Source organism: Crocodylus siamensis, chromosome 5, assembly GCF_052110815.1.
Source record: "Crocodylus siamensis isolate JL-2025a chromosome 5, ASM5211081v1, whole genome shotgun sequence".
NCBI classification, from domain to species: Eukaryota; Metazoa; Chordata; order Crocodylia; family Crocodylidae; genus Crocodylus; species Crocodylus siamensis.
In genome coordinates, this window is record NC_143399.1 from 37977958 (window position 1) to 37996488 (window position 18531).

The 18531-nt window shown below is 51.0% G+C and overlaps 1 protein-coding gene across 1 annotated transcript; it reads left to right on the forward strand.

The window, feature by feature from the left end:
- Nucleotides 1-1816: 1816 nt before the first annotated feature.
- CACNG8 (calcium voltage-gated channel auxiliary subunit gamma 8) lies at nucleotides 1817-17839 on the forward strand. Its single transcript, XM_090048840.1, has 5 exons — nucleotides 1817-2102; nucleotides 7368-8052; nucleotides 8427-8510; nucleotides 12497-12637; nucleotides 13302-17839. The coding sequence occupies exons 2-5, from the start codon at nucleotides 7830-7832 to the stop codon at nucleotides 13928-13930; spliced, it is 1077 nt and encodes a 358-aa protein (XP_089904966.1). The 5' UTR covers nucleotides 1817-2102; nucleotides 7368-7829; the 3' UTR covers nucleotides 13931-17839.
- Nucleotides 17840-18531: the final 692 nt, after the last annotated feature.

The following is an 18531-nucleotide window of genomic DNA, read 5'->3' on the forward strand; positions in this document are numbered from 1 at the left end:
AGAACACCTCAGAAACCCCATGCCTGGTTCTAGACAGTTCAAGCACCCATGCCCATTGCTCTAGAATGGGGCTGCTTTTGGATGAGACACTCCAGAATGGCCTGGCTGTCCTCTAAGCCATGGTGCTAATTAGTGGCTCTAGAGCAGCAGCTTGCCATGCTGAGTGTCTTCTTCCCCCAACCCCCTGAGCTCCTTATGGGGGGGAGGGAGGACGGGCTGTGCCGTCACAGTGCCGCACAGCACACAGCCCGCCTGAGCATTCCTGTTGGCATGGCAACCGAAGCTGGGGAGCAGGCAGGGGGAGGTGAGCGGATTGCTACTGCTGGGTACAGCATCGCTGTGCCTGTACCAGGTCCTAGGCTGGGCATGAGTGCTGGGCATTTCCACACATTTCCTGGGCACTGTGCGAGTTTGAGGGCCCAGGTTGGTGCGTTGTGTGTGTGAATCATATGTCCACAGGCACAGCACATGTGATGCATGTGCATGATGTGTCTGCCTGGTCTCACACACAACACCCCTGAGTGGAGCACTGCTGCATGGTGCATATACAATGTACACTCATTGCTCAGTGCAGCACACAGGAGCTGTGGTTGTGCAGTGCCTATGTGCAATGCATAGGCTGTGCACATGTGCACTGCACCGGCACAATGTGTCCAGTGAATATACATGAATGGCACATGTGCACACAGGTGAGATGTACATGGGAGGCATAGAGTACTCTCCTCGTCAACATGCACTGAGCAATGTTGCATACACTAGAGTGCAGAACAAGGCACATGCGATGTGTCCAGGCCACGCACATGGGAAACACACAGACCTACACAAGAGTCCTAGCTTCCTAGATTCTCAGGCCAGAAGCAAATATAGTTGAGACATCCTGTAAAGCTCAGACCATAGGACTCTCCTCATGGCTCCTGGCTTGTGCATTGTGTGCACGTACACATACCAGGTGTGTATCCTGCATGCCCATTGCACTTCCCTACGTTACATGGGTGCTTAATATGTGTGACATGCATTCAGCAGGTAGGCACCATGCATGCACAACTCGTGTGCATTGTTTTCATGCACCAAGCTTTTGTGTCACCCATAAGTGTGACACATGGGCTGTGTGTGCGCATGGGGACTTACTGGGCAGGGGCTCTATGTGTGCAGCATGGGAATTATCACTATGTGTGAGTTGTCCAAGTTACATGTGTGCAACATGCCTGTTTTGCATGTGCAGCACATGTGAATTGCTTCCATGCCCTATACATCTGTGCCTCATACGTGTGCTTTTGGAAGCATTTCCAGATGGGCCTTACTATGATGCAGCAGCTCAGCCTGCCCCCAGTCATGGCCAGACAGGCTGGCCATGCTTGTGTGGTGAGACCCACTGACCTGTGCAGTAGGTTTCTTCCTCATCAGACTGGCAGCGTGATCCATAGCCTGCACACACGGCACACATGGATGACATCTTCAGCGTGCACAGGCGTCACATGTGCACACATATGGGAGACATGCAAGTGCCCTGTACACAACAGTGCACTACATAGCCACAGATAGGCGCACATGGCTGCCTGCCTCACCCCCTCCCCTGTATGTCTGTATGTCTGTATCTATCTATCCCCTCCTCCACCCCTCCTCATACACCTTTCTATCCTCTATATTCCTTTTATTCACTCAATTTTCCCCAACACTCCCCCCTTCCTGGTCCCATCCCCTTCCTGTCCCCTCTCCCCATCACCTTTTTCCTCTTCCCCAACTCTTACCCTATAGCCTCCTCGCTTCTCCACTGCCTTTCCCCTCCCCCACCCCTCCCACTCCCCATCCCCTCTCCCCGCTTGGCTCCCCCCTCCCCTCTCTCCTCTGTTACTTTTCCGACTCACCCAGTGGTTTCTCCCAATGACATAATAACAGGATGCTCGGAGCCCGCGACTCCTTTTCTGCAAAATAACCCTTCTTCATAGAAACGCCATTTAACAGAATCTTCTAGGGCACAGACCAGGACACAAGACCTGCACGGCAGGGCACTGTCAGGCCTGGACCCCCACCCGGCCTAACCGCACAGGATCCAGTCCCCCCTCCATTTGATTTGACTTGGGGAGATTTTTTTTACGGTAGAGGTAAGGCACTCCTCTGCTTAGGGACCCTGGGCTCTGGGTGTGGGGTGGGGTGGAAAGAGCTTGGCAGGGGGCAAGTGTGGGGGCAAAAGGGTATGTGTATGTGTAAGGGGGGTCTTCCAAAACCAACATGTAGCTTGCATTGATTTTCAGCTGTGTGGAAGAGACTGGAGGTTTTGGAGAGGGGTGAATGGATGGAGGGATGAATGGATGGGCAGATGGATGGAGGGGCAAAGAAGTGGATGGAGGGAGATGGGGTGCACAGATGGGCAGATGGATGCATAGATGGAGGGGTGAATGAATGCGCAGATGGAGGGACAGCTATTTTATTCAGAGCCCTCATGGAGAGAAGAGCAAATGAATCTGAAATATGCAACAGATCGCGGGTCGCCCCTTGGCTCTGCTCTGCCCCCAGAATGTTTTGCCCAGAGGATGTGTGCAGTGCTGGCTGATTGAGAGCAAGCTCATCTTTGCTGGGAGGCAATTGTTGCTTGGAATAGCAAGGGGTGGTTTATTTTACAAGCTGGGGCATGGTGGCTGTGGGCTTTAGGGGGTTGTGGGGGAAAGGGGGAGTCATTTGGGTCCCGGATGAGTGCAGCAGGCACCTTGGAAGGGGCGTTTGGTGGCAGGCAGGGTTGGAAACAGGCGACGCAGAACCTCAGGGCCAAGGTGCAAAAATGCACCAGAAGCAGGCTGGGCATGGCGGGGGCAGGGCCGGGCCATGTGCGGGGGATGCTTTGCGGTTTGGGGAGCAGGAGCGATTGCTTCTCCCTCCAGCACATGTGTGTGCGTGCACACAGACACAGAACCACACACAACCAGTCAGAGCTTGGGAAGACATTGATTCACGCAGGAGGAGGCAAGATTTCAGTAACAGGCATGCTTTTCCAGCGGGATGCTCTGTGTGTGTGTGAGTGGGTGCATGTGTTTTTGCAATGGTCTGTGTGTTTTGGTGTGTGTGCATTACTGTATGATACACTGTGTGTGATCGTGTCTGTATGTGTGTGTCTCTCTATAAAGCTGTGCATGTGTCAGTGGGGTGTTATGTGTGTGTATGTGTGTGCATGTGTGTGCACCAGCCTCTGGTGAAGCTGTGTGATGCTGTGTATGTGTGTGTCCATTCACTCTTCTGTTTTTCTGCGTGTGTGTGCAGGATGCTGTGTGCATGTGACTGTGTGGCACTTTCTATATGTCCATCTCTGTGTAAAGATTTGGGTGTGTTTCTCACTGAGTAGATGTGACAATGAATATTTGTGTGTCTATGAGTGCAGTGCTCTGCGTGTGTTTCTTTGGGGCTTTTTGTGTGTTTCTGTTTGTGTGTGATGCATATGTGTGTGTACATGTTTGTGTGCTGTTCTCCATTAGCCTGTGTATGATGCTACATGCCTGTCTGTATCTCTTTGTGTGCGAAATGCTCTGGATGTGCATTTGTGTGTGTTCTGATGTTGTGTGAGCAATATTCCATGTATATGGAATGTTTCTTTGCATGTGCAGCTCTTTGGATGTGCATTCATGTGCGTACATGTGTGTTCCCACATGCTTGTGCTTCCTTTCAGAGTCACCTGTAACACCAAGGGGTGTGCGACTCAGCATGAGAGCTGGGGCTGATATGATTGGGGAAGTCAAGAGGCAGGAGGAACTGAAGGGACCTGGCTGGAGACCCAGCAGGAGTGTGATGCACAAGTGTGCAGTGAATGACATGTGCGTGTGTGCACTGGTGTCCTTATAGCTGGAGCTTTTCTCTGGAAATGACGCACATGTGCATACTGGGTTGTTTGATCTGTGGCTTGTGGCAAATGGTTGTGTACAGGACGTGTACGTGTGTGCACAGGGATTGTGGCTAATGGGTGTACAAATAGCGTGTGTGTGTGGGGTGTTCTAGCCAGGGATTATGGGTAGTTATTGTGCAAAGGACACACATGTGCGCATGCATGTTCCAATCATGGAAAGACACACACATACAGGTACATTCTCATTTTTTGCCATGGATACTGGCTGTATGTGTTTGCAGTTGTTCACACCCTGTTCTGGGTGTGACTCAGAGCTGGCAGTTGTGTGAGGGATGTACATGTATGTGCACGGCTTCTCCAGCTGTGGCTCATGGTTAGCAGTTGTGTAAGTGACACATGCATGGATGTTTTAATGGTGGAACATGGCTGGTATTTTGTGCTGCAAATGGTGCATGTGTGCCAACATTCAAGCTATGCATCTCAGCTCAAGGGGTCATTTAAAGGACACACCCAGGTATGTGTGGAAGCTGTAGCTGTAAATGGTGCCTAACAGTTGTGAGTTGTGCAAAGCAGAGGGGTGACTCCACAAATATCCTGGACATGTGCTGGGTATCTGGGAGTCTGCAAATGACACATGCATGCATGTGCATGGCCTTTCTAGACACAAGCAATGGTTGTGCAAATAGCACACAGGTGTGTGGATGGATATTCTAGCTCACAGCTCACATATGCTAATGACACATACTGTTCACAGCCATTCATGCTAGGGATTGTGGCTAAATAAATCTGTGTAAATAACATTCATGTGTGGATACATGAACATTGTAGCTGAAGATTGTAGCTAGCAGTTGTGTAAGTGACACATGTATTTGTACCTAGGTGTTCTAACTGTAGATCCTGGATAATGATTGTGCAAGTGACACAGCCATGTGTGCGTAGATATTCAAGCCATGGATCACAGAAAATGGCTGTACAAGTGACACACACACTTGTCCACTCATGGTCTAACTGTGGATCATGGTTGGTGGTTGTCCAACTGACCCAGCAGTGTGAGTGTGGATGTTCCAGCTGTGGGATGTGGCTGGTGGTTGTGCAGATGGTGGGTGGATACTAGTTGTTCTTGCTATTGATCGTGACTATCAGCTGTGCGAGAGACACACGCGTGTGAGCACAGACATTTTAGCTGCAGCATTGGTGAGCGGCAGATGGATTAAAGAAAAAAATCCCTCGTCTCTAAGGGAACAGAGATCCTGGCTCTTTCCCCTGCACATGCCCAAAATGCCAGGGAATGAGATGGGGTTGTTTTAACGGGGGGGGAGGGGGGGGATGTCCCACAGCCTGGGGAGAGAGGCCCTGGTGGACAACCAGGGGAGAGGAGCAGGTGTGGGGGGTGGGCACTGCTGGGAAATGCAAGGGGAAGTTCCAGTAGGGAAAGGTCAGATTCACTAAGGGTCCAGGACAGTGGCTTGTGGACCCTTTTGTATTTGCTGGTCTGTCTGTCTCCATCCAGCCCATTACCCCTCCTTCTGATCTGCATTCACTGTCTCCTTCTGTTGGTCAGTGGGTCCATGGGTCAGTTGGGCAGACATACCATTGCATTATATTAAAATGGGGGATGAGAGGGGACGGGACAGGAGGCAGGATGGGGCTCTTGGGAGGGCATGCCAGCTGATGCAGCGTCCCTATTCCATCTGTCTGCTCCTATTCCTTGGCCTGTGAAGCCAAACTGCAGTGCTTTACCCCAAGGATGAAACAGCTATGGCTTTATACTTCAGCTTCTGCTTACTGCCAGTCAGAAGAGGACAGACTGAACTCAGGCCTGGATTCAGCTGATCCACTATAAACTACCCTCCTTCTGCCTTCCTCCCCTGAACACACACACTTTAAAGTACTGGAACTGCTCTTGCTGTCCACTCCCACAATCTATGTATCTAGCTGCCTCCATACAGTGTCTGTCTGTCTATCCATCTACCATCTTCTCTCTCTCAATATATGTACATTCCCCTGCTCTGCTGCTATCTATTTATGCCCATTCATCCGTCCGCCCATCCATCCATCCATCCATCCATCTACCCTTCCTGCCTGCCTATCCATTACCATAAATCACATCTATATATCTATCCATCCCTTCATCCCCATACACTCCATCTACCTCTATACCTAGCACTGGATGACTGTTGCCATGATGGCTGAATTCACTACATGTACCTGGAGTCCCGACACCCCCAATCCCCATCCTCCCTGGGGATCCCTGATCCCCCCACATCTCAAGGATTCCCTGTAGTCCCCCGTGGTCTCTCCTAATGCCAGGAACTCCACCCCTCCTTTCCCTCTCCTAGCGCACCCCACCCCTCCTTCACACTCTGCCCTGCCATTTTGTCTTCCTCAGAGTTGGCAGCTGTAGTCATTTGGGGCATCACATGTGACCCTTTTTGGTTCCCTTTGGGGCAGGGGTACATTAAGGGGAGGGGAAATCAGTGAGGGGGTCTGTGGGGAAGTCACTGGAGGGTTGTGTGTGGAGGACCTGTGTGGAGGTAGTGGAGGCTCTCCTGGACTGTGTGTGGTGGGGCAGGGGGTAGGACTATGTGATGCATTGTGTGGGGGAGCTCTGTAAGGGAGCAGTGGGGGCAGATTGTGGGGGCCCAGGAGGCAGCAGTGGCAGGGGACTATGCTCGGAGGGGTGGTTGTGAAGGCCATGGGGGGACCGCTGGGGGCTATGTATGAGGCAGCACTGTAGGGGTGCTAGTGGGAGCAGTCTGGGGGCTCTGTGTAGGGCAGAGGGACTCTGTGTGGGGCTGTATGAGGAGCTTGGTGAGGGGTAGGACAGCTTGGGGAGCTGTGGCAGTAGCACAGGGTTTCTGGGGGCTGTGTGAGAAGGGAAATGGGGAAGCTATGGGGGAGTGAGTGGAGTTCTCGGTGAGGGACAGGTGGGCAGATGTGTGTTAACAGGAGGGACAGTGGGGGACCTTTCCAAGGGGGCAGGGTGTTTGGGAGGGCTGGGTGTGAAGGAGACTGTGAAGGTAATATGAGGGACTTTGGGCGTGTGGGAAATTGCAGGAGTCTGTGTGAGGGGTCTGTGGCGTGGGCTGTAGGAAAGGGGCAGGGTGGGGCTCTGTTCCCCGGCTCTGTAAAGGGGAGCTGTATGAGTGGCCTGTGTATATACGCTGGGGGGAGGGGGTTATAGGGAATTGTAGGAGGGAGGCTTGTGGGGGTAGTCGTGGTAGGGGGGGAGTTCTGCAGAGGGGTTGTTTTTGAGGGGCTTATGGGGAGGCTGTGAGGGAGGCTGCTGGGCATTACATGGAAGAGGGGCTCTGTGATGGGTGTATGGGGACTGTGGATTGAAGGGTGGTAGGGGAGGCTGTGGAGGTCTGATAAGTGCATGGGGCTGCATGTATGTGGGGGTGCTGCATAGCTGGGTGTGTCTTTGTGTCCTGTAGGGGTCCCCTGGCTAGACTTGGCCTCATGACCTGGGGATACATTTTCTCTGGCTATTGCCTGCCTCCCCTTTTGACTGATGTCTCCCTTTCTCCACCTCCAGCTCCCACAGGACCCTTGCTTGGAGAAGAACAGCAGGGAAACCAGGCCTCTGCCACTGTGCTGGCCCACGCTGAGTGTCTCCATCCATGGAATTGCCCCAGGGGCTGGTAACACATGAGTCACTGCCCCCAAGGTCCCAGCTAAGAAGCGGGTGCTGAGGACAAAGAAGGAGACACCAGCTAGGGAAGGAAGGAAGGAAAGAAAGAGAGAATCCCAGCTCTGTGCAGGCAGTGAAGTCTTGTGGTTATCAGAGTGGGGAACCTGGGAATCAGAATTCCTGGGGTCTGTCCCAGCGCTGGGAGAGAAGCAGGGCTTAGTAGGTTAGAGCAGGGGGGAGCTAGGAGCCAGGACTCCTGGGTTCTATCCCAGCTCTGTAGAAAACTCCCTCTGTCTCCTGCTGTGGCTCGTGCCCCCCATTACTTCTGCCAAGCTGGAGTCCCTGAAGCGCTGGAATGAGGAGAGAATGGTGTGGTGCGAGAAGGGGGTCCAGATCCTTCTGACCACTGTGGGGGCCTTTGCGGCCTTTGGCCTTATGACCATTGCCATCGGCACTGATTACTGGCTCTATGCCCGCGCCTTCATCTGCAACACCACCAACATCTCCAGTGAGGAGACCCAACACAAGGACAAGAAGGACCCAGGTGGTTTGACGCACTCCGGGCTCTGGAGGATATGCTGCCTTGAAGGTATGTTCATTTGGGGGTCCCTCATGGTGATCTAGCCTGAGTCCCCAGCTGGGCACTGAAGTGGGGAAGCTCACAGCACTGAACACCCCTACCAGGACACTACTGTGTGGAAGCTCACAGCACTAGAAACCCTCATCTGGGCACTACTGCAGGGAAACTCATATCATTGGCATCCCCAGCTGGGCACTGTCTTGGGATGTTTACAACACTGGATTCCTTGACTGGGTGCTGCTCTTGGGAACTTCATACCAGTAGGCTCCCCCACTGGGCACTGCTGTAGGGAAGCTCACAGCTCTGGAGTTCCAGGGGGCAACAGGAGAGAGAGACCTGGGGAGAATGTAGTGTGACTCTGGTTTTCTCTATCTCCATTTCAGGTCTGAAGAGGGGAGTGTGCCTGAAAATTAATCACTTCCCAGAAGACACGGATTATGATCATGACAGTGCAGAGTACCTCCTACGTACGTACCAACCGCGCTGCCACAGCAAGCTGACTCAGTGCCACAGCTTGCCACTGTGCTCATGACCGGGGGACAGAACTGGGCCAGGCTCTGCTCTCAGCACTGGGGGGCCCAGGAACTGAGCTATAGCAGAAGGGTTGCAGTTATGTCTTCCTGCTGAGGGCCCCGGGGCTGGGCTATATCAGAGAGAATGCAGTCAGCCATTTTTGGCTTTCAGCTCTCGCTGCATCATTGCAATCCACTGCCAGTTCATGGGCACAGAGTTGTATTTTGTATCAGAAATGTGGATTTTATCCCAGTCTTTACCTAGCTCTTCCTAGAGTTGCTTGAACTCTTCACCTCCCTGTTGTGGTGGTGTTTTTATTGCTCTGATGCTTCTGAGCTAGTGGCTGGAGACTCCTGGCTGGGTTTTGGTCTTCTGCCTTTGAAATGCCAGGCAGGACCCTGGTGAAGTTTGGAGATGCTGTCCCTGGAATGGAGAAAAATTTGTTGCAATACTGGGGTTTTTTTCTTTTTTTTAAGCCTCACTGGAGCTGGAGCCATCTAGGACTCCAGAGCTGATATTTGGCAGGGAAATTGCCTTCAGGCAAGTCTAGTTCTTTTCCCCTCTCCCTGTGAAAATCCATTGTGATGTGGCTGAAGGTTGCATATCCTTAGCTACTGGAATAGTTGTCTCTGGCCTTGGTTGGCTGGGCCAATAGTTAGATTTGGGGATGGGGGAGTTAAGAGGTCAGAGGCAGAACTGTGTTTTCCTTAAAAAATACCCTCTCAGCCTAGGGAATTCCTCTTCCACAAATACGAGGCAAAGATTGGGACAGAAAGACTTGGACCAGCAAAAGGAAGTATTAAAGTGTCAGGAGACACAAGTTTGACCTCAGATCCACATATAGGGAGATGGTAATACTACTACTTCATTTCTCTCTGTTGGGATCAGTTGGCTGATTGCTTCAAAGACTGACTCATACCATGTATCTGGGCAACATCCAGAACAATGGGGGCTGCAGCTGGGCAGTGACTAGTGGGACAGGGTTTTAATCTCGGCAATTTGGTCTGGGCAGCACCTGACTAAATAGCACCTCTAGTCACAAATGAACTCTAGACAATAATAACAATGCAAGTAGCTAAGATCTCATCTGGATGGTAATAACTATGTTTCAGAGATAGCATCCCTGCCCCCCCAGGGCGAGTTGGGGGCATCTCACACATGTAAGACCTATTGGCAAAGGCCCTTTGTAGGCACAACCATGGTCCAACACCTAGTTTTTCACTCCTTCCCATGTTCAGAAGGTTAATTACATGCTTATTAATGCCAGAGATTGTGACTTAAAAAATCAGAACTAATAAGCTGACACAACTGCTGGTGAGTTAAATAAAAAAGAAAACCCCAATATTAATGCATTTACAATTAGTATGGATGAATGAATGGATGCGTGGCTAGCTAGGTAGATGTGGGGATGGGCTGGCTGGTTGGATATATATGAGAAGAGACAGAGAGGGTTATGTTAGGATGGATGGATGGATGGATGGATGGATGGATGGATGCAGGAAGGAAGGATGGGTATGTACCAGCAGGACGGATGGAGGTACATGTAGGGATAGATGGATGTACTCTTATCTCTCTGTCTGAAAGAATAAACATGAAGTCATTGCTCTGCTGTAGTACTGCTTCTTTATGTTATTTTATTTTGGTTTGGGAGACTGCTAGCAACCCAGTGACTCCCAGCTATGTTTCCCTCCCATATACCTCATCAAACAAGATTTTTCTTTCTTTACTTATTGGATTTTTGGTCCTCCCCCCCAAAAAAGGCTCAGGACAGCATATAATTTAAAACACATAAATTATAAAACTGGATAAAATGTTTAAAGAAATGAAAAAAGATAAATGAAGTGAAAAGAAATAAACCAACTCCTTGATGCTTCAAACAACTCCCACAAACTTCATCCCTCCTGTGAAACACCAGCCCAAACAAAAAGGTCTTGCAGTGCTTCCAAAACAAGTCCAAGCTCAGGGTCTGATGGGCCTCAAGAGGAGGAGATGGGGGGCAAATTCCAGAGCTGCAAAGTGACTACAGAGAATGACTTCCCATGTGTTTTAGCCAAATGAACTTGGTGCACAGATAGAACCTGTACGTGGTTGTTCTGACCTGACCTTAGGGATGACAATGGCACAGAAGGGGAGGAAGCAGTCCCTTATGGAGAATGTGGAGCCCAGATCACGTTAGGTCCCAGACCATTTTCCAAAGAACAACATGGCACTCTGCTTTTAGCTTAGGGTGATGTAGACAGCTTTAACTCTGGCTTCTGCTGACTTGTGACAGCATTCCTTTGAACATAAGATCCTCAGGACTGCCATTTACTGTAGGTCCATCTTTCCCAAGCTTCTGTGTCACACAGGGACAGAGAGTGGATGCTGAAACAGAGAGTGAAGAGGACATGACCAGGGTTTTTTCTGCTATTCCTTTCACTTGCAGCCTCAAGCATTTAAGGTCTAGGACAGTGGTTTTCAACCTTTTTTCATTTGAGGACCCCTAAAAATGTAGAATGGCGATGCAGACCCTTTTGAATTATAAGTGTGGGTATTCATATACTTTTGATTGATCATAATAATCTTTTGCAGGCCCCTTGGATATAGTCTATGGACCCCCAGGGGTCCATGAACCACAGGCTGAAAACCACTGGTCTAGAAAGTTCTGATTCAGAGGCTGTGCCCCTAACTCCCAGGCTCACCTAACTCCTATGCTGCCATTGCCACTTGAACAACCCAATAACTCATCCCCGTTCCCCAGCAAACGTTCTGCAGCTCACTTTAGTGAATTATGTTTTAAATGACTGTATTATGTTTAATAAAAAAATCTTTGAAAGCAAGAAATATGCTTCCCCTTCCGTCTGAGTTGTTATAATAGAACTTTCCACCAGCTCTGAGCCACTCAGATTGCTCTGTCCCTCTCTCAGATTACCTTGGATGGTCAGTAATCCTTCTGTGACGAGGGCTCTGGGAAATCCTGCGCTTTCAATGGCTGATAGCTTTAAAATGCCAAATGGTTCTGGTTGCTGATTGGTTGGTGGGTTTGAGAATAGTGAACAATGCTAGTGCTGATAGGCTGGTAGCATCAGAATACTAGGAGATCCTAGTTTCTGACTGGCTGTAGTTGTAAGAGCCTTGGGAGATCCATGGATGTGATTACTGTTAGCCTCACAGTGCTACTGGTCTAGACCTTGGTCTCTGAGTGGTGAGGCATCTTGAGTTCTGATTGGCTGGCAGCTTTGGAAGTTGGGGAAACAGTGGATTTTGATGGGCTGTGATCCCACAGTGCAGGCAAATCTGGAATGTGAATATACGGGATCAGAGCTTTGAGTGATCCTGATTGCTAATAGGTTGGTTGGTTGAGTGGCTTGAGCAATCTTGGTCTTTATTAGCTGTTGGCATCTGTGTGCTGGGAAACTGGATTTTTCCCATGCCTCAGAGCATAGGAGACTCTGATTTTCATTGGCTGTTAGCTTGAGAGCACTTGGTTGCTATACTAATAAGAGCCTTTGAAAGCTGCGAAATGTTGGATTCTGACTGGTGCTGAAATTCACAAACATAGGAATCCCTGGATTCTGATAGGCCATTGTCTCAGTGAATCGAATAAATCCTGTATTCAGACTAGCTACTGCCTTCTGGTTGCCTGTGCAGTCTAAACTTTGAATAACCTTTGGCCTTAGGATGCTGGAGAGCCTTGAATTCTGATTGGCCATTGGCCTCAGAGAACCAGAAACTTTAGATTCTGAGTGGCCATCGGCCTGTATCCCTTGCATTATGATTGGCAACTAGCCTTAGAAAAACCAGGAAATCCTGGAGTATGATCAACCATAGATCTCAATGAGTTAAAACTCCTGAATTCTGATTGGTTACTGTCCCTAGAGTGCCACCACCTCCTTTTGGCTGAGTGATCAGCACAGTGAATCCCTCCGTTGACTGTGACATGTCTGTCCTTCCCTGGCAGGTGTGGTTCGTGCCTCCAGCATCTTCCCTATCCTCAGTGCCATCCTGCTGCTGCTGGGAGGGTTCTGCGTGGCTGCCAGCCGTGTCTACAAGTCCAAGCGCAACATCATCCTCGGGGCTGGGATCCTGTTTGTTGCAGCAGGTGAGTGGGGTCAGTCCGCCACAAGCCTCACACATCCACCCAAACCAGCATGGTCTGGCATAGGAACCTGGCCCAAGGCATGGGCCTTGCCATGGGCTATGTGGTGTCCACTGGGGTGGGGGTTGGTGTAAGTGGGGGGGCGGGGGCATGGCTTTGGGGTTTCTTAGATCCTGTCACGTCCATATCTTGAGCGGACTGAGCTTGACCTGTTGTTGTCCTAGCAGGAAGGTGGGCCAGTGTGGGTGAATGGATGAGGCGTATATGTGACAGGCTGGGGCGCTGGCTCCCTCCCCATCCACTGGCACGGGGCACCTTTGTCACTGCTGCCCTGGAACATGGCTGTCAAGGGGCTGGGATGGGATCAAGGAAGGTGTTGCTCCTTGCTGGTGACAGGGACTACTAGGTTCCAGGGGAAGGAAGCAATGGAGTGGACTCCCTAATGGGTCTTTCTGCTCCTTCCTTCTCCTCCCTCTTATCTCCAACCCCTACAACTGCCTCCCAAATCTCTGCCTTATCACCCCTCTTATCCCCTCTCCCCAAAACCCTTCTCTGCCGCTGTTATTCTGTCTCACCTCCCTGCCCCCGCTCCCACCCCAAAACTCCCCCAAACCCCATCCCTGTCCCCCTGTCTCCACTCCATCCCCTCTACTATCCCCCTCCCTAGGCCTCAGCAACATCATTGGGGTGATAGTGTATATCTCGGCCAACGCTGGTGACCCAGGCACGAAGCGTGATGAGGATAAGAAGAGCCACTACTCCTACGGCTGGTCCTTCTACTTCGGAGGCCTGTCCTTCATCCTGGCTGAGATGATCGGTGTTCTGGCTGTCAACATCTACATTGAAAAGAACCGTGAGGCCCACTGCAAGAGCCGGACCGAGCTGCTGAAGAACCCATCTTCCTCCTCCTCAGCGGCCATCTTGCGCCTGCCCAGCTACCGCTTCCGCTACCGCCGCCGTTCCCGCTCCAGTTCTCGCTCCACTGAGCCATCACAGTCGCGGGACACCTCGCCTGTGGGCCTTAAGGGCTTCCCCTCCACCGACATCTCCATGTACACGCTCTCGCGGGACCCATCCAAGGCCAACGTGAGCAGCCTCTATGGAGGCGAGAGGGAAGCTTCTGCAGGGGCCAGTGGGGCTGGCAGTGGGTTCCTTCAGCTCCACAACACCTTCCCCAAGGACCCCGGCGTGACGGTGACGGTGACGGGTCCTGGTGTGGCTGGCGCCACTGGCACCCTGGGGAAGGATGCCTCCTCCAACACCAACACGCTCAACAGGAAGACCACGCCGGTGTAGGGAATGCGGCAGGGAGGCTGGGGGATGGGGTGGGGATGTGGGCACAGGGATGTGGCTGCCACAATGAGCCACAGCAAGGGTGGCACAGGAGGGCATTAGCCAATAGAGTGTTTCTTCAGGCATCTTTCCAGCCCCACTTCCTCTTTCCTTCATTTGTTCTTCCTTCTTCTGCCTTTCTGCTTCTGCCCTTGGCTCCTGGCCTGCCTTCTTTCATCAGTGCTCAGTTATCGTTCTTTCATTCTCTCTTTCTGTGGAGAATCGACCATGCCCCTCTTTTCCTGCTGGCAGGAAGTCCCTTCTACCCATTCTCATATCTCAGGGGAAAGGCGGCATAGGGATTGAGCCTTGGGAGGGGAGGGAGAACATTGCAAAAGAATTGGGGTGGGGGTGGGGGAATACCAGAGCAGTGAAGGAGCCATTGGAAAACTTTCCAAGTCTTGAAATCTAGGCCTTGTCTGGGTGGGGGACTATTCATGTCTCAGCATTGGGGGCTGGGCTATAACAGGGGGCTGCAGTCATGTCTTCTCTCCCTCCCCTGTTACCCCCACAGATGACCTCCGTGACCCCATCTGAATCCTTCCGTCTCCAGTCACAACCACCCCCAACCCCAAACCTCTCCTCATCTGGGAGGGGGCAGTGACTGGGGTGGAACCAGATGTGTGTGTGTGGGGGGCTGAAATGCTCCAATGCCAAATTCACATGTGTGTGTAAATGTGGGAGGGGGAATTTCAGGAGAGGGGGCTGTGTGTGTCCCCTTCTCCCCTCCCTCTACACCCTGCCAAGGGCTCATATTTGTGCCAAACTCCAGTGCCAAACTTTCTCTCCCAGTGCCCCTTGCCAGTGGATATAGGAGATTCTATGTGCCAATTTTTTTCTTGGCTGGGGGGAGGGTCTGTCTTGTTGCCTGCTCCTTCCTTCACCCCATGCCTCTCTGCCCCCTCAGCGTTTGTGCCTGGAGGCTCCCTGGGAATGGGGGAAGGGGCCCAGGTGCCATTTCCTGGGCTAGCTTCTCTTTTTTGGAGCCCCACCCCAACCCAGATGCACCCCCAAGATACCTCCATATGCAGAAGCCGTGAGTGAAATGACTCCAAGATCCACTAGGGGGCAGATTCTTCCTCTGTGCCACCTTTCACAAGTGTGGCAGAAGGAAGAGGAGTGCCCCCCCCCCTCCCCTCTCCCTACCTCCTGGGCACAGCCATTCCTCAGGCAGCTTCCACCCAATGACACCCCTCCTTTGAGTGAAGTCCGAAGCTTCTCTGGGAGTGGGAGAGGGTTTGTGTCTCCCCGGTAAAGCTGGCTGAGACCTGTTAACTCGTGTCATGCAGGGATGGGCTCTGGGATGATGGCTTAGTTGTGAAGGGGCTGTGCAAAGTAGTGTCTTCCTTTCCTTTACTGTGCCCCTTCCACCAGTGGCAACTCCCATTCTGTGCCTCTGCCCCCTTACTTGGCCCACTGAGGGCAATGTTTTGCTTAGCATTGGTGGGATGCCTCATGCCAGCCCTGCTCCAAGCCAGATAACTTAGACCAGGGCCAGAAATGCTCCCTGTGAGCACCTCCCTCACCTCCAGCTCTGGCCCCCTCCCTCCAGGCCTCATGAACATTCACACCCCTTTCTGAGCTGTGGCAAAGACTCTTATAGTGCCCCCTGCAGCTTTGTGTCACCTGCAATGTGGACCGGGTCCTAGGTAAGATCACTTATTTCATACACAGCTCCATCCTACAGGGTGGGCCCTACAAGGCCCCTGTGGAATATGGAGCATATAAACAACGCCCTTCCCATGCAACATTGACTATATAATGCACAGTCCATCATGGCACAGCCTCCCTGTGGGGAACAGCTCCCTCTGCAACATGGCCTGTGCAAGAAATAGTCCTGTCCACTACAGACCATAATATTCACTGTACCCCCATGCATTGTAATGAACACGAGCCTTGAAGTGACGAGCTTCCCCCCATTAGGCAGGCTCTATACAACCCTACAACAGAGAGGCCTCCCAGGCCATTAGTGAAAACGGCCATCAAAGAAGCATTTTCTCTGGGTTGTATAGGTTGTAGAGCCCTCAAAGGGAATAAAAGACATGTTTCCAGTCTATATGGGGCATGGTCTGACCAGCCTTCCCCAGCCATATGGACCATGGTAGCCCTTTCAGGAAATATGGACTGGAGCAGAGACGGTCCTGCCAAGCCATATGGACCAGCTTCTGTGCTACATGTAGCCCTTCACACCTAGGCCACTGTCCCATCCACCTCAGGTCCAATGCTGCTCCAGGAGGCTTTGGGCATCAGAGCAGTTGGGGTTGAAAACCTGGTACGGATGCAGCTGCCTCTGGGGTGGGGCACACTGGGGGTCTCTTTATACAGGGACCCCTCATCTGGCACTGAGATGCAGCTGCCTCTGGGGTGGCCCAGCTGTTGAGACAAATGCTTCCCCTCCTAAGCTGAGAAATGCTCCTATTTCATGCTGGCTTCCAGAAACTCATTTCCATTCCAAATCATTCCTTTTGCAATAAATTAATTCCATTAGATTTTTCTTTAAATCTGCGCCCCGCCGCCCCCCCCACCTCCTCCCAAATAATTAGGAAACATTTTGGAAAGCCTCTCTCACTCCCCGAGACAGTTAAAATATAGATATATATATAGATATATATATATATAGATATATATATATATAGATATAGATATAGATATAAAATATCTATATATATATATACACACACACAAATGTAGACACACACACACACACACATATATATAATTATATATAGATAGATGTATCTATATGGAAGAGGCTAGTGAATCAGTTGTGATTCTTTCTTGGGCTTCGGTTATTTTTTGTTTCCGTCGATAATGGGTTTTGCTCTGTCGTGTTTTTCTGGCAGGGGGTTGAATTTATTTATTTATTTTTGCATTTCTCTGGTTTTGCGACCTGTTTTTGACGTATGCATGTGTCTTGGGAGCAGGATGGGAAAGGATGTTTGCTGGTTCTGGAAGGGGTAGTGGGGGAATGAGAGAGTGGGGGAATGAAGAGAGAGGGGCTCTCTAGGGTCCAGAGGGTTGCAAGTTTGTTGTTATCACCTTGCGGTTTACTCCTGGTGGTCCCCAGAATCTGGGAGTCTCCAGCTGAGACTAGGCTGGGATGGAGCGGGACTGATGGTTACAACCTCCAAAAACTTTGCCCGTGGACTTTAGAAGGACTGAATTGACCAATCCAACTGGGGATCAGCCATGACACTTCTTTCTTCCTAATGCTCACACTCCCCAAACTCCATGGAAAATGTGTGCCCCTGCCCCACCCTCCTTTCCTGCCTTTGATGGAGTGGTTTGAACATAGGATTATTTATCTATTTATTTATTTCCTCTTTCCCTACCCCCTGCCGCACAAACCACTTGGGAGTTTGTTCAATTCCCACAGGGCAGTTGGTGGGGGTGGGGGAGAGGGGAGGAAAGAGAACATGATGGAGATAAGCTGGTTTTTCTTTTTTGTTCTTCTGGTTTTCATGGTGACAAAATGGAAAAATGGACTACAAAGGACATGAGAATTTTTGAGAAAAAGCAACAAAAGGACAAAAAAAATACTCAAAATAGGTCCGAAAAACAAACAAAAAAAGCAGCAGCAAAAATGTTGTCCTTCCATCAAAGTACCTGTTTCCAGTGTGATTCATATGAAAGAGACATAGGTTAAAAACAAAGAATAAAAAAAGAACCAAGAACAGCAGTGGCAACAACAAAGTTACACACAGACACACACACAAACACACACAGTAAACCTCCTCTGTTGTGTCCTTGGTGATTTAAAAGGGAGAATATTATGGAGTTGAGTATGAAAAATTATGGGAAAAAAAAAAAAAAAGGATCCCTTCCCCCCCAAATGCATGAATTTTTACTGGAATCTCTCTTTAAAAAAATAAAGTCCCATGAAAAATATGCTCAGGTCTGGTGCTTTCTGACAGATTTCTGCCTCCGGGATGTTACCCGTGCTTGTCGATGCGAGTATTTCCTAATTGCATTGGGCTGTTTCATATTGATTCAAATTGAGGCCTTGCTTGCCCTGCCCCAAGACAAGGTTGGGGCAGATGCAGCTGACTTTGGGGTGAGTCATGGGGGCTGGTTATATAGGCAGCTCACTTATGTGACACCCCTAGTAGCAGCCTGAGGCGCTGGGGGGACTGCAGCCCCTACCCTTGCTGCCCTCCTGCCTCCCTCAGTGTGATGCCCCTACTGCACCTGTCACTCTGCTCCCTGTAGTACAGTGTCCCCTGCCCACCCTGGGGTGTTCCTGTGACATCTGTCCTGAGGTGCTGACTCAGGCTTCTTCCAATTAGCAAGCGCTGATCTCCAGCCTCCTGGGGCACTGGCAACAGATGTTGGTCTGGGTGCTGAGGGGGGCCAAGCTACAACGCCAGTTCCATGCCTGCTTAACTCTTTACCCTCTTTGTGAGAGGCTGCCACATCCCTGGGCTGGCAGGGGGGCAGCCCCCATTACCACCCTGCAGCAGAGGGCCCTGTGGGCAGGATCACTGGCTGTGGAGTGGGAAGAGATCCCAGCTACTTCAGCCCCAGAAGGGGCACTGAGGGGCTGTGGGGCAGAAGCTGGCTACAGC

Bases quoted from the DNA above. Each gene is read 5' to 3' on its own strand.
- CACNG8 (XM_090048840.1), top strand. From the start codon at position 7,830: ATGGTGTGGTGCGAGAAGGGGGTCCAGATCCTTCTGACCACTGTGGGG. The intron at 8,053-8,426 runs GTATGTTCATTT...TCTCCATTTCAG, and splicing joins GAGGATATGCTGCCTTGAAG to GTCTGAAGAGGGGAGTGTGC. The intron at 8,511-12,496 runs GTACGTACCAAC...CTTCCCTGGCAG, and splicing joins CAGTGCAGAGTACCTCCTAC to GTGTGGTTCGTGCCTCCAGC.